The sequence below is a fragment of the Nomascus leucogenys genome, chromosome 11 (genome assembly GCF_006542625.1).
Source record: "Nomascus leucogenys isolate Asia chromosome 11, Asia_NLE_v1, whole genome shotgun sequence".
NCBI classification, from domain to species: domain Eukaryota; kingdom Metazoa; phylum Chordata; class Mammalia; order Primates; family Hylobatidae; genus Nomascus; species Nomascus leucogenys.
Window position 1 is genome coordinate 104002971 of NC_044391.1, and position 23254 is coordinate 104026224.

At 35.3% G+C, this 23254-nt stretch overlaps 1 protein-coding gene across 3 annotated transcripts in view; it reads left to right on the forward strand.

Moving 5' to 3' along the window:
* ATP11B (ATPase phospholipid transporting 11B (putative)) overlaps nt 1-23254 on the forward strand; it is a 128599-nt gene that overhangs the window by 18970 nt on the left and 86375 nt on the right. For all 3 annotated transcript variants that reach the window (XM_030822869.1, XM_030822870.1, XM_003256526.4), the window contains exons 2-4: nt 9186-9302; nt 17059-17148; nt 18596-18676. In XM_030822869.1, the coding sequence (XP_030678729.1) occupies nt 9186-9302; nt 17059-17148; nt 18596-18676 (288 nt within the window). The remainder of the gene's footprint in view (nt 1-9185; nt 9303-17058; nt 17149-18595; nt 18677-23254) is intronic.

The window sequence follows — 23254 nt, forward strand, 5'->3', positions numbered from 1 at the left end:
TGTTGTACAGTAGTTTCCTGGTTTGAGTACTGTCTGTACTGCTCATGTGAGATAAGCAGCACCTTCTGACTTGAGAGATAGTGAATACTTGTGGTATAACTTACATTTTAACATCCAAGTACATAGTTGATTCTCAGCGCTGTCAGATGTATTTCCCCTGTTCCTATCAAATATTTTATAAATATTTCTTCCTTTTTAAAATCCCGAAATAAAATTTAAATAACTTGCTTATACAAGTAATTTTTTAAAAAATCCACATTACCACCCTAATTGTCATATGAAGGAAAAATAAATGAATACATTTATGTTAAATAAAATCTATTTCAGTATGTAAACAATCATGACTACACCAGACATAATGAATAATCAGATGCTGAAGTCATCATGAATGCTCTGGCTCTAAAATATACTGCTAAAAATATATTGTTATGGTGACTCATAACATTTTCACTGGTGATGTGATTTTCTGAAACAGTAAACACCACTTCATAAAAGTTCTGACAAAAAGTATAATCTTTCTTCAATTTTCCTGGTAATTACATTCCTGGAAAATTCATAAATCCATATAAAATTTTTTTGTTTATGTTTAAATAGAAGGTTTGGATTATTTCAAAGGGATTTTTGCGGACATGGCATCTGGAAATTGTGATGCTCATAGGACAGTTCTTCATTGGCAAGACTCTGCAATCCATTGCAGAATGTCTAATATTTCTGCCTCACCCACCCAGTAACTAAATGCCACTGGCACCCCCCGAGTCATTGAAAATCAATACCAACCTTATTTCTGAAAAGTTCCCTAGAAGTCCACCTTCCTTCCTTTGGCTCATCCCCCCAAAAGGAGTTTTGACTTTGAGGCATACACCTCTTAGCTATAATAGAACTCGTACATACAGTTTTCTATATGAGAATAAGCAACCAATCAGAAAATAATAGGTGGATAGAAAAGCCTGTAGAACAGTAAGTATATGATTATTCGGGAACATTATTTCAGTGATATTATTATTTTGGTTGGTTTGCCCAATGTAAATTGTTTATATTACACTGTACGTATCTGATAACAGGAACAGCATATACTTTCATTGTAGGTAAGAGCATTATGTATTTTGAGAAACATTAAAAGTGTTTATGATTATGGCAAGATGAAAAGTAAGACAACTAGATTGTGGTGAGACTGGCACAAGGTAGTTGGTTTTTGTTGTTGCTGCTGCTGTTATTTATTTAGTAATGGTTTCTTGGCTCAGACATTACTGAAAACAGATTTCCAGCATGTAAAATTAATAGCACAATTGCATATCTTCCATCCACCTTTTTTCTACTTTTTTTTTTTTTTTTACTTCTTTTTTGTGTTAATTCTTGTCTAAATAACCAAATAGGATTCACCCAGGACATCTTTTTGTACCTCAATACATTTTTTAATGTTGTTTAGAATTTTGTGGTGTACATTTGTGACTGGTATGTTTTCTAAATAGTAAACTTTGAAGATATTGTGAAAAAGATATGTTTATTCATTGACTGTGTCTCCAGCCTCTTTGCAGAGTTGTAGCCAGCTGTTGCTGATATGCCAGGGAGGATTTAGAAAGCCATTTTCATTGCCATTTTTGTTTATGATTGTTGGGGGAGAAGGAGGAAGCTCAGAAGTGTTTTAGATATGAGTGGAAATGTATTTTTACCCGTTTGTCTCCAATCTGGATACTGCAGCTATAAAATTTACTAGTTTCACTCCTTATCCAGACAGTGGTTAACTGGATAGGCAAATTAAAGAACTCGAATTTAGCGTTCTTGCTTATAGAAACCTTAAATTCTCCCTTACTAAAACCTGTGATCTTTAAATTTGATCTAAACTAAACCTTACACATTTATTTTTATCATAAATACCTCTGTGTTTCCATACATGGAATCTACCGGTCCAGCATATAAGGGATATTTACTATCATGGTTGAATTATGGCCAAATAGGACTTGCCTGATGCAGAAAATCCATAGTGAAGTCCCAAATGGATGAAGTTGATTTTTAAAAATTGTGTGAAATACACATAATATAAAATTTACCATTTTAACCATTTTTAAGTGTACAGTTCTGTGGCATTCAGTATATTCACATTGTTATATAATCATTACCATCATCCATCTCTTGAACTTTTTTATCTTCCCAACCTGAAACTCTGTACTGGTAAACTTGCCATTCCCTTCCTTACTCAACCCCTGGCAACCACTTTCTGCTTCTGTCTTATGAATTTAACTACTCTTATTCCTTATATAAGAGGAATCATACAATATTTGTCATTTTGTGACTGGCGTATTTTACTTAGCATAATGTCCTTAAGGTTGATCCATATTGCAGCATGTGCCAACATTTTCTTCCTTTTTAATGCTGTATAATATTTCATTGCCTGTATAATACCACATATTGTTTATTCATTCATCAGTAGATGAACACTTGGGTTGCTTCCACCTTTTGACTATTGTGAATAATGCTGCTGTGGACATGGGTGTAGAAATATTCTTCCAGCTCCTTCTTTCACTTCTTTGAAGTATATACCCAGAAGTAGAATTGCTGGATCTTATGTTAATTCTGTGTTTAATTTTTTGAGAAACTGCCATACCATTTTCCACAGTAGCTTCACCATTTTACATTCCCCCCAGCAATGCACAAGGGTCCCAGTTTCTCCACATTTTTGCCAATACTTATTTTCTGTTTTGTGGGGTGTTTTGTTTTTGTGATAACTTTGTTAATGGATGTGAAGTGTTATCTCCTTGTGGTTTTGATTTGTATTCCCCTAATGGAAGGTGATTTCTTTGACCTTCAGGAATGGATCGCCACCAACTGTAAAACTGTAATAAATAGCTTTGATAAGAATAAGACATATCTAGGAACACCAGAATAAAAAGTTTCCTGCTAGCCCCTCTTATACTAATATGGTATATTTCACTCTACAGAACCACTTTAAAATTTTTTCCATTTCCAAATTAAATAACATAAAAGTTAAATTCAGTTGGGTAGACATTTGTTTTTTATTATTTTTATTTTTTATTTTTTTGAGGCGGGGTCTTACTCTGTTGCCCAGGCTAGAGTGCAGTGGCATTATTATGGCTCATTGCAACCTTGACCTCCCGGACCCAAGGGGCCCTCCTGTGTCAGCCTCCCGAGTAGCTGGAACTATAGACACATGCTACCCCACCTAGCTAATTTTTCTATTTTTGTAGAGACAGAGTTTTCCCATGTTGCCCAGGCTGTTCTTGAACTCCTGGCTTAAGTGATCCACCTGCCTTGGCCTCCCAAAGTGGTGGGATTACATGTGTGAGCCACCACGCCTGGCTGACATTTATTTTTAGTGATATTTTATGTTTATGTATTTATTCATTTATTTATTTTGAGACGAGTTTTGCTCTTGTCACCCAGGCCTGAGTACAATGGTGCAATCTTGGCTCACTTGCAACCTCTGCGTCCCAGGTTTAAGCGATTCTCCTGCCTCAGCCTCACAAGTAGGTGGGATTACAGGCATGCACCACCACACCCGGCTAATTTTTTTTGTATTTTTAGTAAAGATGGGGTTTTACCATTTTGGCCAGGCTGGTCTCGAACTCCTGACCTCAGGTGATTTACCCACCTCAGCCTCCCAAAGTGCTGAGATTACAGGCGTGAGCCACTGTTCCCAGCCTTTAGTGATATTTTAAAGCCAAACGCAGAATGTGAAAACTAGAGAATTTAATCCATTGAGTAAATATTCTTTAAAGAATTAATTTGTGTCAGACATCTAAGCACATGCTGCCCTTAAGAATTTTACAATCTGAGCAGAGCACAGTGGCTCACACCTGTAATCCCAGCACTTTGGGAGATTGAGGAAGGAGGATTGCTTGAGCCCAGGAGGTTGGGACCAGCCTGGGCAACACAGTGAGACCCCATATCTACAAAAAATTTTAAAAGTTAGCTGGGCATGGTGGTGTGCATCTGTAGTCCCAGCTACTTGGGAGGCTGAAATGAGAGGATTGCTTGAGCCTGGGAAGTTGAGGCTGCAGTGAGCCGTGAATACACCACTGCACTCCAGTCTGGGTGACCGAGCAAGACCTGATCTCAAAAGAATCTTACAGTCTGGAGGGGGAGGTAGATATAGAGACAAGCAATTACAATTCAGTGTAATGAAATCTATACTGGAACTGTATAAAAGGTTTGGTGGGAGTAGTACATAACACATGCCTTCCTTTGTCTCTGGGGAATGAGGGGCATCAGCTAAAGCTCCACTGAGAAGGAAACTCTTGCTGAAAAATGAAGGATGAGTAGGCTTTTCTTGGAGCCAGTGTTGGAATAGGAAATCAAGTTTGGGAAGTAATATTACAACCTATAAGAGATGAGCTACCTTTAGTAAAACTTTGGCAAATGATTTGAGAATTTTTGAGTTATCTTTCGCTAAGATTACTCTAGATTTTATATCCTACAGCTTGAAAAAATCCAGTCCCAACTCACCCCTGCACTAAGCCAGGGTTCTTGGAAGACCGGACTGGTCTGATAGATGGCAAACTAACTTAAATCCTGAAGTGAAAGTTATGTAATACAAAGCAAAAAGCTAAGGTAAATTATAACTGTTTACATTGTGGGTGTTTTAAATTTTTCTCTATCACCTTACTCTGGTCTGTTAACAGTGTCACATTATCTTACCCTGATGGTACCTTTATATAGGTATATTTTACTGAATAGGTATATTTTATTGAAAGTTTATGTCTACGAAACAGTAATTCACAATTAACTTTGTAGGTTTCAGTAAAAGGCATTAAATAATTCCTCCCCAGAAGCATATTTTTTTTTTCCTAGGCATTTTCATGTGCCTGTATACTTTGAAACATATAGCCAGCAAAAATCACTTTCTGTCATGAATGTGATCTAAATAAAATTCTGTTCATTTATTTTAATAACCTAATACAGTTTTGACCCTGAAGCTGCTTTTTGTTTTTGTTGTTTTGAGGTCTTTTGTTTGTTTTGATGCTTTTTCCTTCTGTTATAGAGCAAATAGATCATATGTAGGAATGCTAGAAGGCGCTGTGAACTCTAAGGATGATGTTTTCTTACTTATATTAAAGAAGTATGACTAATTAAATTATTCATAACTATAGTTTTAGTCTCTTCTTAGCTCTTTTATTTGTAATGCTTATAAAAATCTTTGAGATTTTAAGATAATGCAGAGGCTAATATACTTGGCCTGAAATTGAAAATGTTGAGATTCATTCCTAAGTATTGTTTTATGCCAGAGACCTCCTGCTAAAATTGATATAGCTGTTTGCTGGTTTGATTTCTCCAGGTCTCATTCAGTTTGGTTACAAGAGGAGTCCCGTTCAAATCAATCCTGTCTTGTGTATTAACAGTACTTCCCCTATCTGTCATCATGAGACTTTTTCCCCTTTAAATATTCACCCACTTTTTTTTTTGAGTACCTATGGCTTTAACATATGCTCACAAATCCAGTAAGAAAAAAGGGATTTTGAATTTCATAATTTTTAAGAATATAATAGCTTTCAAATAGTTTAAATTTGTGTGCCTACAATACCTAAACTCTACTTTTTAGTAGACATTAACATAAAACCAGGGGGGCTGGAATAGCATTGATCTATCTCAGTTCCTTTGCCCGGGACAAGATAAAATCAGAGAAGAAAGGAGCAGGCAAGCATCAAGGAGTTGAGGGTGTGAATGAGTAGCCTGGGATAACAAAAGAAAATGTATTATGTGCCAAAGGTTTCTGAACCTTGCCATGTAGCCTTGACCTAGTAATTAGAGAGTTCAGATTATATTTCCTCTCCAGTGTCATAGAATTGCTGATAATGCTTAGTAGAATAGTGTGAAACTGTGCTTGAACTTCATACTAAACGTGTAGTTACACAAATAATTTTGTTAATAGTTTGTTTTGACTCCTGTTAAAGAAGATAAAGGTGTTACTGAAACATAAAGATTCTCTTGAGGTAGTTTTAAATATAGAATTTCAAGCTAGAGAACTAATTACAAAGCAAGATTTTAAGTTAAGTACTTTTAAGCTTCTTTTCATCATGCAAAGCTCATGAAACCTATGTACACGCTTATCAGAAAAATGCACATATATGCAAATTTGCACACAATTTCAGGGATTCATGGAACTGAAGCCCATTTATGGATCCTGCTCTAAGTCACTTTCTTCATTTTTGGATAGTTTTGTTCTTTTATTTTTATTTAGGTTGTGGCTAGTTTAATTTGTTGCAGCAAAGTTGATATTAAATACTAATGAACTAAAGTTACAGGTTTAATATCCGTAAGGGACATTTGGCCATATTTATACTATAGACACATATATTAAATTCACCTATTTTGCATATGAAAGAAAATAACACACGTACGTGCCCGCAAATGCATGCCATTGACTATAATATGATTGAATGAGATTATGTGAATTGATGAAAAACCTCAGAATGCATAGGTAGATATTATATCATCATTGGGAATATGGAAAAGTTTGTCATCATTCTCCTTTTAGATTTGTCATCTTATTTTTAATTGGAATATAGAATTGCTCTATAGGATTTTTAAAATTCAGTTTATAATATATTTTGGGGGGAATTTTTTTTTTTTTTTTTTTTTTTTTGGAGACAGTGTCTTGCTGTGTTGCCAGGCTGGAGTGCAGTGGCGCGATCTCGGCTCACTGCAACCTCCACCTCCTGGGTTCAAGTAATTCCCCTGCCTCAGCCTCCCAAATAGCTGGGACTACAGGTGCGTGCCACCACACCTGGCAAATTTTTTAATTTTTAGTAGAGACGGGGTTTCACCATGTTGGCCAGGACGGTCTCGATCTCCTGACCTCATGATCTGCCTGCCTCAGCCTCCCAAAGTGCTGGGATTACAGGCATGAGCCACCGCCCCTGGCCAGGGGGAACATTTTAATATATCCGTTTGAAATAATTATAGAACCCTCAGGAGTTCCAAAATTTTAGTATATGGTCATTGGTTCTTATCATCCAGTAGAGGTAAATGGGAAATGATGAGCATTTGCTTCATGTAAAGTATGTGCATTTATATGTTAATATAAATTCTAGTCATAACTGAGGTGTTGCTGTAGTTATCTTGCTGTTATTTTGGGTCCCTTTTTTTTGTTTCTTAACTTTAGATGTTCATAAATTCTAGTCTTGGTGAGAATTTAGCAAAAAATTAAACTTTTCTTTAAGTGGTTCTCAGTCTCAGTTGTCTTGACATCTTAAAGATTTATGTATTGTTTGAGGCCCTGAAATTTACTTTCTTTTTTAAAAAAACTTTATCCCAGAAGCTATAAATCAGTGTTTAAATTAGTGTTAAAGAGAAGTAATAACATATTAGTAATATTTTATCTGTTTTAACAGGCTCTTAAAAAAGTGTCCATCTGAATCTGTTGAGTTGAGCTGAAAGCAGAGTGATGCTGGAGAGAAAGATGGCAGAAAGCATATTAAGAGGCAGGAGCTAGTGTATGGGGGGAGATGTTAACATGTTTATGGAGCGGATGCTGAATAAATATGCCTCCTGCAGTCTAATGCTCCAGATAACCTGTTTATAGATAAACTTCCTGTGGACCTCTGTTGAGAAATACAGCCCTAGACTAAAGGAGTAGTCTTGAAACTATTCGTTCATTCATTTGTTCACTTATTCGTTTATTTACCAAATTGTGAAAAATTTTAAAGACACCTTATGAGGAAAATGAATATTTATGCCACCGTATTTTTTCCTTAAAGAGACTGATTTTGAAATCAGACACATAATGCCGTATTCGCATTTACAAAGTATGTTCATCACTATTGCAAAGTGTTGCAAAAGCAGGGTAGAAAAATCTTAGGACTTTAAATAGTCTGAACAAATAAACATGTTTGTTATGATGCATACAAATGCATTTGTACAGTCCTGTACTAGCTGTTTCTGAGATCACAGAATAAAAGTTTAAAATCGAGAATAGTAACAGTTGAATACCATACATAACACTTAATATTCCAATGAACTAAGCAAAATATCTGTCTAGGTTACATGGGATCTCCCACTATCCGTGTATGTCTGTGCTTAATGGAAATGTTACAAGGATGCTAAGCGTTGAATGGCAGCCAGATTACTTACGTAGCAGGTTACTAAATTAGAGCCTTTACTAATATCTAAAAATGGATCATCGTAGCTTATGAATAACCAAGTTTTATTGACCTTTTAATAACTACTTAGTAGTACTAGTAAATAGCCCATGACCACTATTTAAAAAAGAAAGAAAGAAAGAAAAAAACCTAAGGAATTTTGAATCATTTTCCTGTTAGAACCAAAGAAAGAAGGTCTTTCATTTGGATATTGCTTTCAGCCTATCAGTGAGTTCCCAAGATCTGCCAAAAGAGTCTTTTTTTCTTTCTTCTTATATTTCAAAACCCTAGACAATATGCCAAATGTTAAAGGTGTCTTGAAGATTCACTTGCAACTGTGGAAGTACAGTCCTCCAAGAATAAAGTTTCAGTGTTCTTGTTGCCCGTGAAATCTTTTCTACTGGAGGTGATTACTAATATGCCTTGACAGATGGTTTTCTAAATCTGAGGTCAGGATATGAGTTCCTGAAGGCCAGGAATTACAGCATATTCATATCTCTATTTCAGTAAGTCAATTGATACTATAATGGCACAAATAAGTGATTGTGTGGAATGAGTCTGGGCAAGACCCTACCTAATGCACTGTAAGTCATCTGGGAACAAAGGTCTTTGCAACCAAGTCAGTCTGGGGATGGAAAACGTAAAATAAATATAAACCTTTGCCATCAGATGTGGTAGGTGCTTACTAGGCTGTAGCTACACAGGACTTCCACATCACTGAGTAGAAATCCATCCACAGAAATGAAAGGGAAGGAATGCAGTAGGGATAGAAAATTTGTCCTCAAATACTTCTATAGGTCTCCCATATGATTTTTTTTCAATATAGTAGTATTTCTGACAGAGAATGAACTGTTTTTCATTACTAAGGGCATTACCTACTTAAGTTTCTATCTGGAGATAATGTACCTGTTTACCTGTGAAAGAAAAAAAAATAGGTGGCATAGCTCTTCTAATTAAATATATTGAGTCTATATGCATTTTAAGGGCAATAGTAATATATGTAATCTGACCAGCTAAATAAAGCTCACAGTAAAGTATCATAACTAACCTGGTTGACTAGTATTTCTTTTTCTCTTGCTTGATTGGTCTTAGGGTTTTGACCCACCACATCAGAGTGACACAAGAACCATCTACGTAGCCAACAGGTTTCCTCAGAATGGCCTTTACACACCTCAGAAATTTATAGATAACAGGATCATTTCATCTAAGGTAAGAATTAAAATTTTTATTGTTAGTCAGGTGCAGTGGCTCATACCCATAATCCCAGCACTTTGGGAGGCCAAGGCGAGAGGATCGCTTAAGCCCAGGAGTTTGAGACCAGTGTGGGCAACATAATGAGACCTTGTCTCTACAAAAAAGTCAAAAAATTAGCCAGGCCTGGTGGCACACCAGAGTACTGACAGCTACTCTGGAGGCTGGCTTCAGCCTGGGAAGTCGAGGCTTCAGTGAGCTGTGATTGTGTCACTGCACTCCAACCTGGGCAACAGAGTGAGACCATGTCTCAAAAAAAAATTATTATTAAAACTGTAGATATGGATAATTTTATTTTTAAAAGTGATTATATATGTGTGTATATATTTATTTATATCGTTACAAATTCAAGAAAATGGTGGTGGATTTATCTTAACCAAAATGGTTAACTGTAGAATACAAGGAGTGGCTAATTGCTGATACCAGTAGCCCACATGCCAAAAAATTATCTTTAGTTGCTAGTAAACCAAGGAACTAATATTTATGCTATGTACCAGAAACTATATTAAGTACTTCTCATATCATTTAATCCTTACAACAACCCTATGAGATAGCTTTTATGAAATCTATTTTACAAAGCAGTGTTATACTGATTTTAAATCAGTTTCCTCAATTGAAGTGCTAGGAAATGGAATAATTTTCCCAAGGTTGCTCACTAGTAAATGGCTAGATTGGATTTTTGTTTTTGTTTTTGTTTTTGTTTTGAGACAGAGTCTCGCTGTGTCACCCAGGCTGGAATGCAGTGGTGCGATCTCAGCCCATTGCAACCTCCACCTCTTGGGTTCAAGCCATTCTCTGCCTCAGCCTCCCAAGTAGCTGGGATTACAGGTACCTGCTACCAAGCCCAGCTAATTTTTGTATTATTAGTAGAGATGGGATTTCACCACCCTGGCCAGGCTGGTCTTGAACTCCTGACCTCATGATCCACCCACCTCGGCCTCCCAAAGGGCTGGGATTACAGGTATGAGCCACCGCACCCGGCCATAGGTTGGAATTTAAACTCAGTTCTGTGTTGCTTTAAAGCCTGCTTCCTCCAATTTTATCACTCATTTGTACACATTTTATGGTGCCAAAGTACAGCTTCACTCTTATATATTCTTCCTTGTTTCATTTTTTCTTGTGGCATTTTTAAGTTGTCTTAGGTTATTCTGAAGCTAAAGACTGTAGAATAGTACTTTGCAGTAGACTTTTCTGTCATGGTGGAATTGTCCAATATGATGGCCAATAAACTATACAAGATTATCAAGGCCTTGAAATATGGCTAGTGCAACTCAGGAACTGAAGTTTAATTTAATTTTTATTTAAATGTCAGTAGCTACATGTGACTAGTGGCTTGGACGGTACAGTTATAGGAGGATATGAGTCAAAGAGACTGAGGGTAAAGTTTTCCTTATATCGTAACTATTGCCTGAAAGGGCACCTTAAGAAGCATCTTTGCATTGCTTCTTCCCTCTCTTCCAAAGCAACTAACATCTTTTCTCTAATCCTAACCTCATCTTTCCCAAGGATGTTGTCTTAGGTCAGCAGTTCTTTGCCCTGCCCCATATTGCTGCCTTCTCATTCTTTATGTGTGTAACATACCCTTAGTGCTATCTCTCATTTTGGATGATGGTTCTAAAGCAAAAAGTAGGAAGAGGAGATGTCAGAATCCAGGATAATGGATGAACTTTAGATTAGTGACACAGTTCTTTTTTTTTTTTTTAATTATTATTATACTTTAAGTTCTAGGGGACATGTGCACAACGTGCAGGTTTGTTACATATGTATACATGTGCCATGTTGGTGTGCTGCACCCATTAACTCGTCATTTACATTAGGTATATCTCCTAATGCTATCTCTCCACCTGCCCCCACGCCACGACAGGCCCCAGTGTGTAATGTTCCCTATCCTGTGTCCAAGTGTTCTCACTGTTCAGTTCCCACATATGAGTGAGAACATGCGATGTTTGGTTTTCTGTCCTTGCGATAGTTTGCTCAGAATGATGGTTTCCAGCTTCATCCGTGTCCCTACAAAGGACATGAACTCATCCTTTTTTATGGCCGCATAGTATTCCATGGTGTATATGTGCCACATTTTCTTAATCCAGTCTATCATTGATGGACATTTGGATTGGTTCCAAGTCTTTGCTATTGTGAATAGTGTCACAGTAAATATACGTGTGCATCTGTCTTTATAGTAGCACGATTTATAATCCTTTGGATATATACCCAGTAATGGGATCTCTGGGTCAAATGGTATTTCTAGTTCTAGATCCTTGAGGAGTCACCACACTGTCTTCCACAATGGTTGAACTAGTTTACAGTCCCACCAACAGTGTAAAAGTGTTCCTATTTCTCCACATCCTCTCCAGTATCTGTTGTTTCCTGACTTTTTAATGATCACCATTCTAACTGATGTGAGATGATATCTCATTGTGGTTTTGATTTGCATTTCTCTGATGGCCAGTGATGATGAGCATTTTTCCATGTGTCTTTTGGCTGCGTAAATGCCTTCTTTTGAGAAGTGTCTGTTCATATCCTTTGCCCACTTTTTGATGGGATTGATTTTTTCTTGTAAATTTGTTTAAGTTCTTTGTAGATTCTGGATATTAGCCCTTTGTCAGATGGGTAGATTGTAAAAATTTTCTCCCATTCTGTAGGTTGCCTGTTCACTCTGATGGTAGTCTCTTTTGCTGTGCAGAAGCTCTTTAGTTTAATTAGATCCCATTTGTCAATTTTGGCTTTTGTTGCCATTGCTCTTGGTGTTTTAGACATGAAGTCCTTGCCCATGCCTATGTCCTGAATGGGATTGCCTAGGTTTTCTTCTAGGGTTTTTGTGGTTTTAGGTCTGACATTTAAGTCTTTAATCCATCGTGACTTAATTTTTGTATAAGTTATAAGGAAGTGATCCAGCTTCAGCTTTCTACATATGGCTAGCCAGTTTTCCCAGCACCATTTATTAAATAGGGAATCCTTTCCCCATTTCTTGTTTTTGTCAGGTTTGTCAAAGATCAGATGGTTGTAGATGGTGGTATTATTTCTGAGGGCTCTGTTCTGTTCCATTGGTCTATATCCCTGTTTTGGTACCAGTACCATGCTGTTTTGGTTACTGTAGCCTTGTAGTATAGTTTGAAGTCAGGTAGCGTGATGCCTCCAGCTTTGTTCTTTTGGCTTAGGATTGTCTTGGCAATGCGGGCTCTTTTTTGGTTCCATATGAACTTTAAAGTAGTTTTTTCCAATTCTGTGAAGAAAGTCATTGGTAGCTTGATGGGGATGGCATTGAATCTATAAATTACCTTGGGCCGTATGGCCATTTTCACGATGTTGATTCTTCCTATCCATGACCATGGAATGTTCATCCATTTGTTTGTAGTGACACAGTTCTTAATAAATTATGCAAGAAATAAAAGCTCTTGAAAACTTTAGGTTTTTTTTTTAACCTAGGGTATAATTTACATACAGTAAAATTTATCAGTTTTAAGTGTGCAATTTGATGAGTTTTGACAAATCTGACCACTGCCATAATCAAGATGTAGAATATATCCATTGCTCCAAAAAATTCTTTCATGGCCTTTTGCAGCAGGTCCCCCTCCTCCTTACCCCCTAGGCACTAGAAACCACTGATCTGCTTTCTGTAACTATAGCTTTTTCTTTTCTAGAATTTCATGTAATACAACACAAGTCTTTTGTGCCTGACTTCTTTTTTCGTGACGTAATGCTTTTGAGGTTCATTTTTGTTGTTGCAAGTATTAGTATCAGTAGTTCATTCCTTTCTAGTGCGTAGTTTAGCTGTCAGCCTGGAATTGTGTAGTTAATGTTTTGAATATAAGCCGTTTTGTGTGTGTGGTTCTCTGACAATCAGTATTTTCCCCTTACATTTCCAGCCGCTTTTCCAGCCCTGAACTCTAATCTCGGTCACATGTTGTTGATGAGGCTGTAGCTTTCCCCAGCTGTTTTGTAGCCATTGTCGTGTGTGGCAGGTGGATACTGTCTCCAAGCTAAGAAGCCAAAAATTCACAATTTATACTTCTTCCATTTGCAATTTTTTGAGATTTAACTCTCTTCCCGTTTCCATCTATATTTTGGACATTTTCCAGGATTTGACATAGTTTTTAAAATGTAATCTTTATAATTCTTATCTGCTGGGAGTCCACAGGAGCACTTCTTTGTCAATAGTGGAAACTGAGTGTCCTCCTAGAAAGCTTTTGGGATTAAATAAGTATCTTTATATGACTGTCTTTGTACACAGAAGTATTTGGTTTAATGTTTTTGACCATATTTTTTAAAATGTGGATGTTTAAAAAAGTATTGCCTTTTTAAATGTTTACCATAAATGAGGACTGTCTCTCTCATTACTACCTATTATGCCACTATTGCTTTCTTAAACTCCTTCCAAAACAGATTACCTGTTATTCCACAAACTCATGTTGAACTTTCCTACCACTGTGCCTTTGCTTTGATTTCATGTTGTTAGCCACAATTTTTAAAATGTAAATTTTATGTATTTATGGACTTGGTAGATTTTATGTTTTTGTAGAAAGGTAGAATTCATATCTTTGACCATAATTTCAAGAATGTAAATATTTATACAGATACTGTCACTTTTTTCCTGAGCATAAGTGAAGCCTGCTTCTCATTACTCTCATTTTACTACCTTTCACTCCCCTATTATTCTCTTGGTCTCCTTCCAGACTGCATTGTTTTCTATCTCACAAAGCCATGATGAGCTTTTCTCTTGTCCCTTTGCTCATGCTGTCCTAGCTTCCTGAAATGTTCTCCCTTATTTGCTCTGGATTTTCAGCCTGTTGAATGTTCTTCTTTTAAAGCACATGTCAAATATGACCGTCTTTGTTAAATTTTTTTCATATACTTTACCTTTGAATACAGCTATTAATATTTTGTTCTTAATCTCTTCTACTTAATATTAAACATCTTATTTCTGTTTCTCTTATTGTGGAAGTGTCTTGCATGTTGTGGTTGTGTGGTATATCTTTAATTGGCCATAGTAACTACATTATCTTAAATTTAAGCTTTCTTTGGCCATGTGCAGTGGCACACTCCTGTAATCCTAGTACTTTGGGAGGCCAAGGTGGGCGGATCACTTGAGGCCAGGAGTTTGAGAACAGCCTGGCCAACAGGGTGAAACCCCGTCTCTACTAAAAAAAATACAAAAAAATTAGCTGGGTGTGGTGGTGGTCACCTGTAGTCCCAGCTACTCGGGAGGCTGAGGCAGGAGAATGGCATGAACCCAGGAGGCGGAGCTTGAAGTGAGTTGGATCGAGCCACTGCACTCCAGCCTGAGCAACTGAGCGAGACTCTGTCTCAAAAAAAAAAAAAAACAGAAAAATTAGCCAGGTTGGTGGTGCATGCAAGTAGTCCCAGCTACTCAGGAGTCTGAGACATGAGAATTGCTTGAACTCAGGAGGCGGAGGTTGCAGTGGGCCAAGATTGCGCCACTGTACTCCAGCCTGGGCAGACAGAGTGTGACTGTCTCAAAAAAATAAAATAAAATAACCTTCTTGCAAAATATTTAATTTTATAGCCATGTTTTAGTTTTCTTAGGAGGAAAATAAGGTCAATTATAAAGTCATACATGAATATAGAGAAGTTACACTTCTAATTCATTTATCTTAACCATTATTACATAACAGAGAACTTTAAAGCATAATAAATTATTTTCTTAGCAGTATTTTCATAATGTTTGATATTATGCTACTAGAGTTCTCCCTTTCTGTACAATAGGACAAGCACAGAATTTAGACTCATTCACAATCTATTATGTTTGTATTTCAGAAAAACTAGAAACAATTGCTACCATTTATGTGCTAGTTTTCATATGAAATTTGTATTTGTTCTGAGTTGTTCCTTGTATTATTGAACTAGCCAAAGAAAACACCCTGAAACCAATTACTTTACTGCCAATTTATATAGCTGTTCTCTTCAGGATTCTGGAATACAAAATATATTGTTGCTGTTACATTTCAAATAGATTGCTGTAAACTTAGGAGACTTGAAACCTTCCTTATAAGGTATTATACATTTGGTGACTGAAGAAGTTATATGGAGATATTCTGACAACTGATTTTTAATTCCAATTAAGATCACCTGCAGGTGACTTGACACACAATTACCATCTCATGTGTATACATTGAACATTGACTTCCTTTGGCTCCAGGAAGTATCTACCTCTCTTCTTTCTAGAGCCCTAAACATACTTCCCATCCTCAGATTCTGGAACCACTGCTGCTGCCACTACTCGGGGAAAATATGTTTCACATATTCCAGATTCAAACTGAAAATATAATTTCACCAAAGAAAGAAAGTTTGTTGGTATTGGACTAGTCTTTCCATATCCCTGGGTCAGATAGGCTTTTGGGGGCTTTTCTGGGAACCTAACTCTATTTATAAGGTTGTTCATGTGGGAAACAGTGTTTCAGGTCTCAAATAGCTAATTAAGAAGTTAACTTTTGACAACGAAAATCCAAAACTTAGAGCCATCTGACATGACACTAGGTAACGTAAAGTACCTCTTTGGAAATCTTGAATTGGTCAATAACCATTGAGGCCTCATTGCCTGAGATCAGGATATTATATCAGAAAAAACCCATTGTCATCCATATTTATTTATTCATTAATCTATTCTGCAAAGTATTTGATCTCCACCTATATGCCAAGGAGTAATATATGTGCTAGAGATAGAACAGTAAATAAAATGATATCCCTGGCCTCAGGGATCTTATATTCTTCTGGGAGAATGTACATAAAGTAAAAATTCTATAAATCAATTTCCCTGTTTCATGTATGAAGTTATGTTGTGAGTTGTAACACAAATTAAAATTTGCAGCATATTATTCTGCCCTTGTAATACAGCATTATAGGTTTTTGGGCTGAGTAATAATAATAAGCACTTTTATAGCAATTAGTATGAGCCAGGTTCTGTCCTAAGTGCTTCTTCAGTGTGTTAGCTGATTTAATGTTTATAGGAACTCTATAAGATATGATTAATATTATCGTCATTTTATAGAGGAGCAAAGTGGAACACGGAGAGATTAAGTCCAAGGTCATTTAGTGAGTATTACAAATTAAGATTTGGGCCACCGCAGTTTAACCCCAAGCATCTATGCTTTTAACCGTTGTACTATACTATCTTACCTTTTAAAATTGGTATTGTGACAGATTTTCATATCCTTTATGAAATTTTCTTGGTGGTTATTGCAGTGATCACTTATCTAAAGCATTTTTATTTCTTTAACATTCTAGGTTATTTCCTCATATTTCATACTAAACAAACTATTTCCTCTGTTTCTGATGCTAAACTAACTAAAATATAAATTGTATCTAGTATCTGCATTTCTATTGACTCATATTTATCTTTAGCATTAGGTTTAGTTTTGTATACCAAAATCCAAAATGAGTTATTAAAATGTTGTTTTAGATCTGCTTTCTCTAACTTCTAAAAAAACCAGAATTTAGTAGCAAAATTGTTGGGTTTCAGCTTATTTCATTTTTCAAAATTATACTAAAATTGCCAATAAATAGTAAAAGGAAGAAAAAAGGGAAGTAGAATAAAAGTCCTGAACTCTAAAAGCCAGATCGTTTCTGTAGCATATAGACTTACAGAATTTTTGTCTAAGGGGTTAGTAAATCTGATTTTACTTTACTTCTTAATATTATGTCTATATACTTGATATTATTTTTAAATATTAATTTATTGATCTCTTCTCTTTCTTTTTAGTACACTGTGTGGAATTTTGTTCCAAAAAATTTATTTGAACAGTTCAGAAGAGTGGCAAACTTTTATTTTCTTATTATATTTTTGGTTCAGGTAAGCTTTATTACTTAATATTAAGTTTGTAAACATAGTTTCTAAAAATATGTCTTAGAACAAAGAAAAATTACATTGTGTTGTTAATCATTTGACCATGTGACCATTTTTTCTGCAATGCTTCTGCATTGTATTCAGTGAATACAATGATCTGTCATATCTAGATTTCTAAAAGAAATAGCCTGTAAACTTTAAGATCAGTTGTATATTGTTTCATCAATAATGTGCTGTAGTACTTAGATTAACCATAATCTTAGCTAAGAATGTAACCTAATATCTTTCAGATATTCTGCCTCAGAGCATAAATGTTTAGGCTTTTAATATGTAGTTCATGTTTTTGGTACATTTCTGCCTGTGGAATCATCTTTGTACAAAGTAAACTTTTCTTTAGCTTTTAATTTTTTAATTTAAATTTAACTTAAATTTAAGTTATTTAAAAGAATTGTAATTTTTAAGTATCACTGTGGGTAAGGTTTTTTTTTTCCAGGAGACCATTTTCTTTGCTTAAGTCTGTGTTTATTATAGGCTGTTAGACAGTTTCTTAATTTTCACCTTGTGCTTAAAAAAATTATATATATATATCTCTCTATATAAAATGAAGAGAACTTGAGTATAAATCAAGATTTTAAAATAGTGATTGCCATTTTCCTTTAAAGAAGTTATTCTTTTCCGATAAAACTTGCAATTTCAGTGTAGCATCAGATGTATAAACTCTGAACTCTTCTCTCAGTAGAACCTGGGATTTCAAATGAAAAATTGAAACTTGTCAAGTAATCATTTTAATGCTTTAGGAAACATTTGCTTTTTTTATAAAAAAAAAATTCCTTTCTTTCATGAACAGAGAAGGAACTTCTGATTTTGTGCCCATAGACCGTTAGCTTGGCTTTCTTGGAAAAGCAAGAAATGTATACTAACCATATCCACGTAACATCCATACATTTGTGAAATCACTAGCTTAGATGAATTCATCTTGTCTGGAATAGAACAAATTTAATGGGCCTATCCAGAGTAAAGGAACATCATTTTCCTAGTTATCCACCTCTGGCTCTGTTGGATGTAACAAAATCACTTATAGAAAAAAATTCTTTCCATAGTCCCATTCCTAGTTTTCTTTCCCTAGTGTTGATATCATTCTGAATCCAAGGGTAAAAATTGCTGACAGAGTCTTCAGCATCTATCAGGATGTCAAAGAAATGTGAAATGAGATCTAAGTAGCTGTAGTTCCACTCTTTGGCGAATATTGAAGAACTTTGTGTTTAAGCAGAATTGCTGAGTCCAGTCTAGCCAAATATGTGGATAGGCAATAGATTTAAGTAGTCTTCCAACCCCACATAATAGGGAAATTGTGAACTAAAGTGTACTCACTGTGTAATGTGAAATTTTAGATGTTAATAGTATGATGTGCACAATATAAAAATATATTCTGTATTCTTTTTTATAAATCTAGCTTATGATTGATACACCTACCAGTCCAATTACCAGTGGACTTCCATTATTCTTTGTGATAACAGTAACTGCCATAAAGCAGGTATGAAATACCTTTTTTATTTTCCTCCAAGTCATTTAGAAGTTGCCAAATATTTCCACTCCAAAGTAACATTTATTGTTGTGAAAATAATTTCCATAAGAAAGCAGCAAATTTGTCTGATATGTAGTAAGATTAAACTGAATTAGCCACTCTGTTATATTTCAGGTACCTGATGACTCATGGAATGATTAACATCGTTAAAATATGTTGTTCCTTTGACAGAGCTAGAGAGCATCCAAAAACAAGTATTATATATATATATAGACCATTTATATATGAAATAGATTTCTTAATTATAATCATCTTTGTAGAGTTTGGTGATACGTAAAAGAAATGCAATTCAAAAGAGATTTGTTTATAGAGAGCAGAGTATATACTTCTGGTGTGAACATTTGTGAGTAAAAATTACGTAGTTCAAAAATTAGGGTGTGGTAGCACATACCTGTGGTCCCAGCTACTTGGTGGGCTGAGGTGGGAGGAACGCTTGAGCCCAGGAGGTGGAGGCTGCCGTGAGCCGTGATTATATGTCACTGTGCTCCCACCTGGTTGACAGAGTGAGACCCTGTCTCAAAAAAAAAAAAAAAATGTATTAGTCCTTTTCTACTGTTTAAAACTTTCTCTTATGAGGTTGGTTTTTATGTATTTTCCCCCTAGGGGAAAAAGCTTCAATCAGAGCATGAATTGACATTAAAATCTAGGTATAGAGAAACAAGGTTATTAGATAAACATATAGAATAAGAAAGAAATTCATAGAAATGTCATGTTGATTTAGCTACTACTTCTCAAAAAGGTCTTGGCAGAGTTTCAGTTATACAGAGATGATTCCTTCTACCTGCAAGAGAATTAACTGAATTTTCTCAGGTAAATGTGGTAAATATTTCATTTTATAAGATGTAGGGATAAGGCATAAATTGACATGGAAATAAAATTGGCAAACATTTTACAGTTCTGGGATGAAGTATATTCTTTATTGCATACATAAGAAAGATAGAGGAGCCTATAGATTAACAATTAAATTATGCATCTGCATGTCAGAGAATACTAGGCCACAGCTCTAAGTTCGATTTTACTTTCTTCACTCTTCCATTGGAGATATTAAAATGTGTGTATATCAGTCGATAATGCATTTATATCACTCCATATAATTATTCTCTTGATGAATATTTACTTTGATGAAATAAATGACAAACAGATGTCATTTATTTCAACAAAGTAACATGTTTGTCCTTCGGACCTCTTTTCTATATATACTTTCACCTTAGGTAATTTCATCCCATCCAGCAGATTGAAGTTACCATCTCTATGATGATGGTTCCCAAATTTATGTTTATCCTAAAACTATTCTTTGAACTCCAAACACACATGTACAACTGTTTGTACAACATTTCAACTTTGTCATCTCACAAGAATCTTAAATATGACTCTTGATTTTTTTCCCCCTCGAAAACTATACTACTAGTTCTTATTATTCTGCAGTTTTTTAAATGGCACTACCCATCCAACCACCACAAGCCTTGACATCATCATCCTTTGACTGTTCTGTTTTATCCCTACCTTCAAGATCTCCCTCATTAGTCCAAGCCACCATCATCTTTTGTCTGGACAATTGCATTCTTTTCTGAAGAGTTCTCTCATTTCTGCTCTTACTCTTATATGGTTTTCTCAGAGCAGCCAGATTGATCTCTTAAAATCAGATCACGCTACCCTCCCACTTAAAACTGTTCAGTAGCTTTCCCACTTTGACCAAAACATGTCTTTTCAGTCATCTACAAAGACATAAAGACGTACAGAGTCTAGTCCCTGGTTCCTTCTTCGTTTCCTTCCATTTTTTTTTTTTAAACTCACTGTGCTGCAGCTGCACTCCTCTACTTGTCCTCGAACATAGTAAGCATGCTCCTATCTCAAGATTTTATAACTTGCTGTACTTTCTTCCTGGAAAGTTCTTCCGCCAGATAATTGCATTCTCAATTCATTTTACTCTATACTTAAACTTTGACCACCATGCCCCTCTTATTTCTTAGTCTGGCCTTTTTTTCCTTCATATCATTTATTCTTTTGTTCTATTGATAAATGTTGGTATTGTAGTTTATCCGTCACTTTGATTTGAATGTCTAACTCTATGATGCCAGATAATTTATTCTATATACCTGCGTATTTCCAGTTAGCAGAACAAGACCATGCACATATTGGGCCTTCAGTAGTTGTTTAACAGATGAATAAATGAATGAATGAACTTATTGGATATTTTTAAAGCCATGTAAAATGTTGCAATACCTCTTGTCCTTATTTCCCAATGTATATTTGGCCAAATATGGACTGCATTTAATTGGAATATGATACCATTAACTGAGTTGAAAAAAAGTTGGTAAATTTTTATCTGCAAGTAAGAGTTTAATATAATCATAATAATAATTGACAGTCTCCTTCCAAAATTGGTTTAAGTAAAAGTGAGTAAAGGCAGAAAGCAAAAAGGTTATGCCTAGAACCTATGTTAGTGTGATTATTAAATATGAGTACTAAATTTAGATGAGAGCTTCATAACTAAGGCAAAAGGGGGAAATATAAAAGGTCATGTAGTTTTCAAAGAGAAAATTTGAACCACAAAGATTTTCTCCTTAAAACAAAATTTTGACAGAGTTTTCTCTTTTGCAACACCTATTCCTAACTTTTTTCTCTTTTAAATACACAGAATACTTCCATATATTGTTCAGATTTATGTATCTATTTATTACTATAGATCAATAGAACAAATTTTGGAAAAATTGTAAAAGTGAAAGTTGCCATGTTCCAACTTTTCTTTGTCTTCTCCCCTTTTAGTCTGCCTTTTCCCTTTGTACTTCTATCAAAATAGGAAAAGGCTCCATTATCAATTACTTACACTTTAATATGAATGAGATTGTCAGTTGTTTGCTTGTTTTTAGCTTCTCCCAACTGTATTTACATATTAAGTCTTCTCTCCAGTTGTGTAATGCGAGATATAGTGTTCTAGGAAATAAGATAATCTTTGCCCTCCACGATTCTAAAAACCTATGAAATAGGAAGGTAAGACCAAATATAAAAATAATTATGGTTCAATGGAGTAGTAGTAAAATCCAGTGAGCTGTAGCTAGCTAGCTATTCAGAGGAGGAAGGGAACACTTCATCTGGATGATCAGAGATGGTTTTGTGGAGGAAATATTATTATTATTATTTTTAAATAAATTTAAGAATTTATTCAAGTAAGGGGTCATATTTCAAATCAGTAGGTAAAATATCAGACAATAAATTGTGATGTGATAATCACTTGAATATTTAGAAAAAATAGTTGGATTCATACTTGATACCATATAGCAAAATAAAACTCATTTGGATTACTAAGCTGAATATACGTAACTACAAAATAGTAGAAGTAAATACAGATGAAATTTCATCTCATTGTCAGTTTGGGAATTAATCAGTTAATATACTGGTGTAAGCAAGGAAAGATATCATATAGGAAAAATAAAATGTGAGTGTTTAAAAAAGTCTGAATAATATTAAAAGCAAAAAGGAAACTGAAAAATTTGTGTTCTATATAACAAAGGGCCTATGTCCTTAATTTTATCTTTTTTAGAGTCTCATTCTGTCGTCCAGGCTGGAGAGCAGTAGTGCAATCACAGTTCATTGCAGCCTTGACCTCCCAGGCTCAGGTGATCCTTCCACCTCAGCCTGCCAAATAGCTGGGACTACAGTTGTGTGCCACCACACCCAGCTAATTTTTGTTTTGTTTTTTTTTGTAGAGACAGGGTTTTGCCATGTTGCCGGGTCTGGTCTCCAACTTCTGGGCTCAAGCGATTCTCTCGCTTCGGCCTCCCAAAGTGATGTAATTACAGGCTTGAGTCACCACGCCCAGCTGATCTTAATTTTAAAAGATATTTTACCAAGAGCACATACCTTTCTCTTCAACATAAATAAGGAAAAGGCACAGATCATCTCCAAGAAAAGAAATGCAAATTGCTGATAAATAGATGAAAATATGAATTCTCATGGAGGAAATATTATTAAGATGAGTTTTGGAATATGGGTAAAATGACAGTTGAGGAAGAAGATGAGGTAGAAATGAACTACTTGGGCAAAGGCCCAAGTGCAAGAAAAGGCAAGACCTATTTTGCGGAATTGTAAGTCTAACTAATGTTTGATCCTATTTAGGAAAGTACTACAAGATAATAGAAGTATAGGTTGGTTCTAAATTAAGGAAGCCAGAAGATGCTTTGCTGTAAGCATGGAGAATCACTGAAGGGGTTCTGAGCAGGATAGTGAATCAAGACAATGCTTTGGGAAGATTAATCTGGTAGTAATGTGTAGGATGGATTAGAATTTATGAACTTGTATTAAAAAAAGATAATAATGTTTGAATTATCATTGCTCTGCTATTAATGTCATCTGACTGTAAAGGAAAGTGTGCTTTTGACAGTTTCAGAAAAAATATTTTGACTCTCAATTAAATTTCTCTAAAATGACATACTGCAACTTAAATACGGGCAACATAATTTAGGTGTCTTAAGAGTGCTTTCCCACAAGGTTTCCACCTGAAAACAGTATACCTTCAAAATAGTCTTT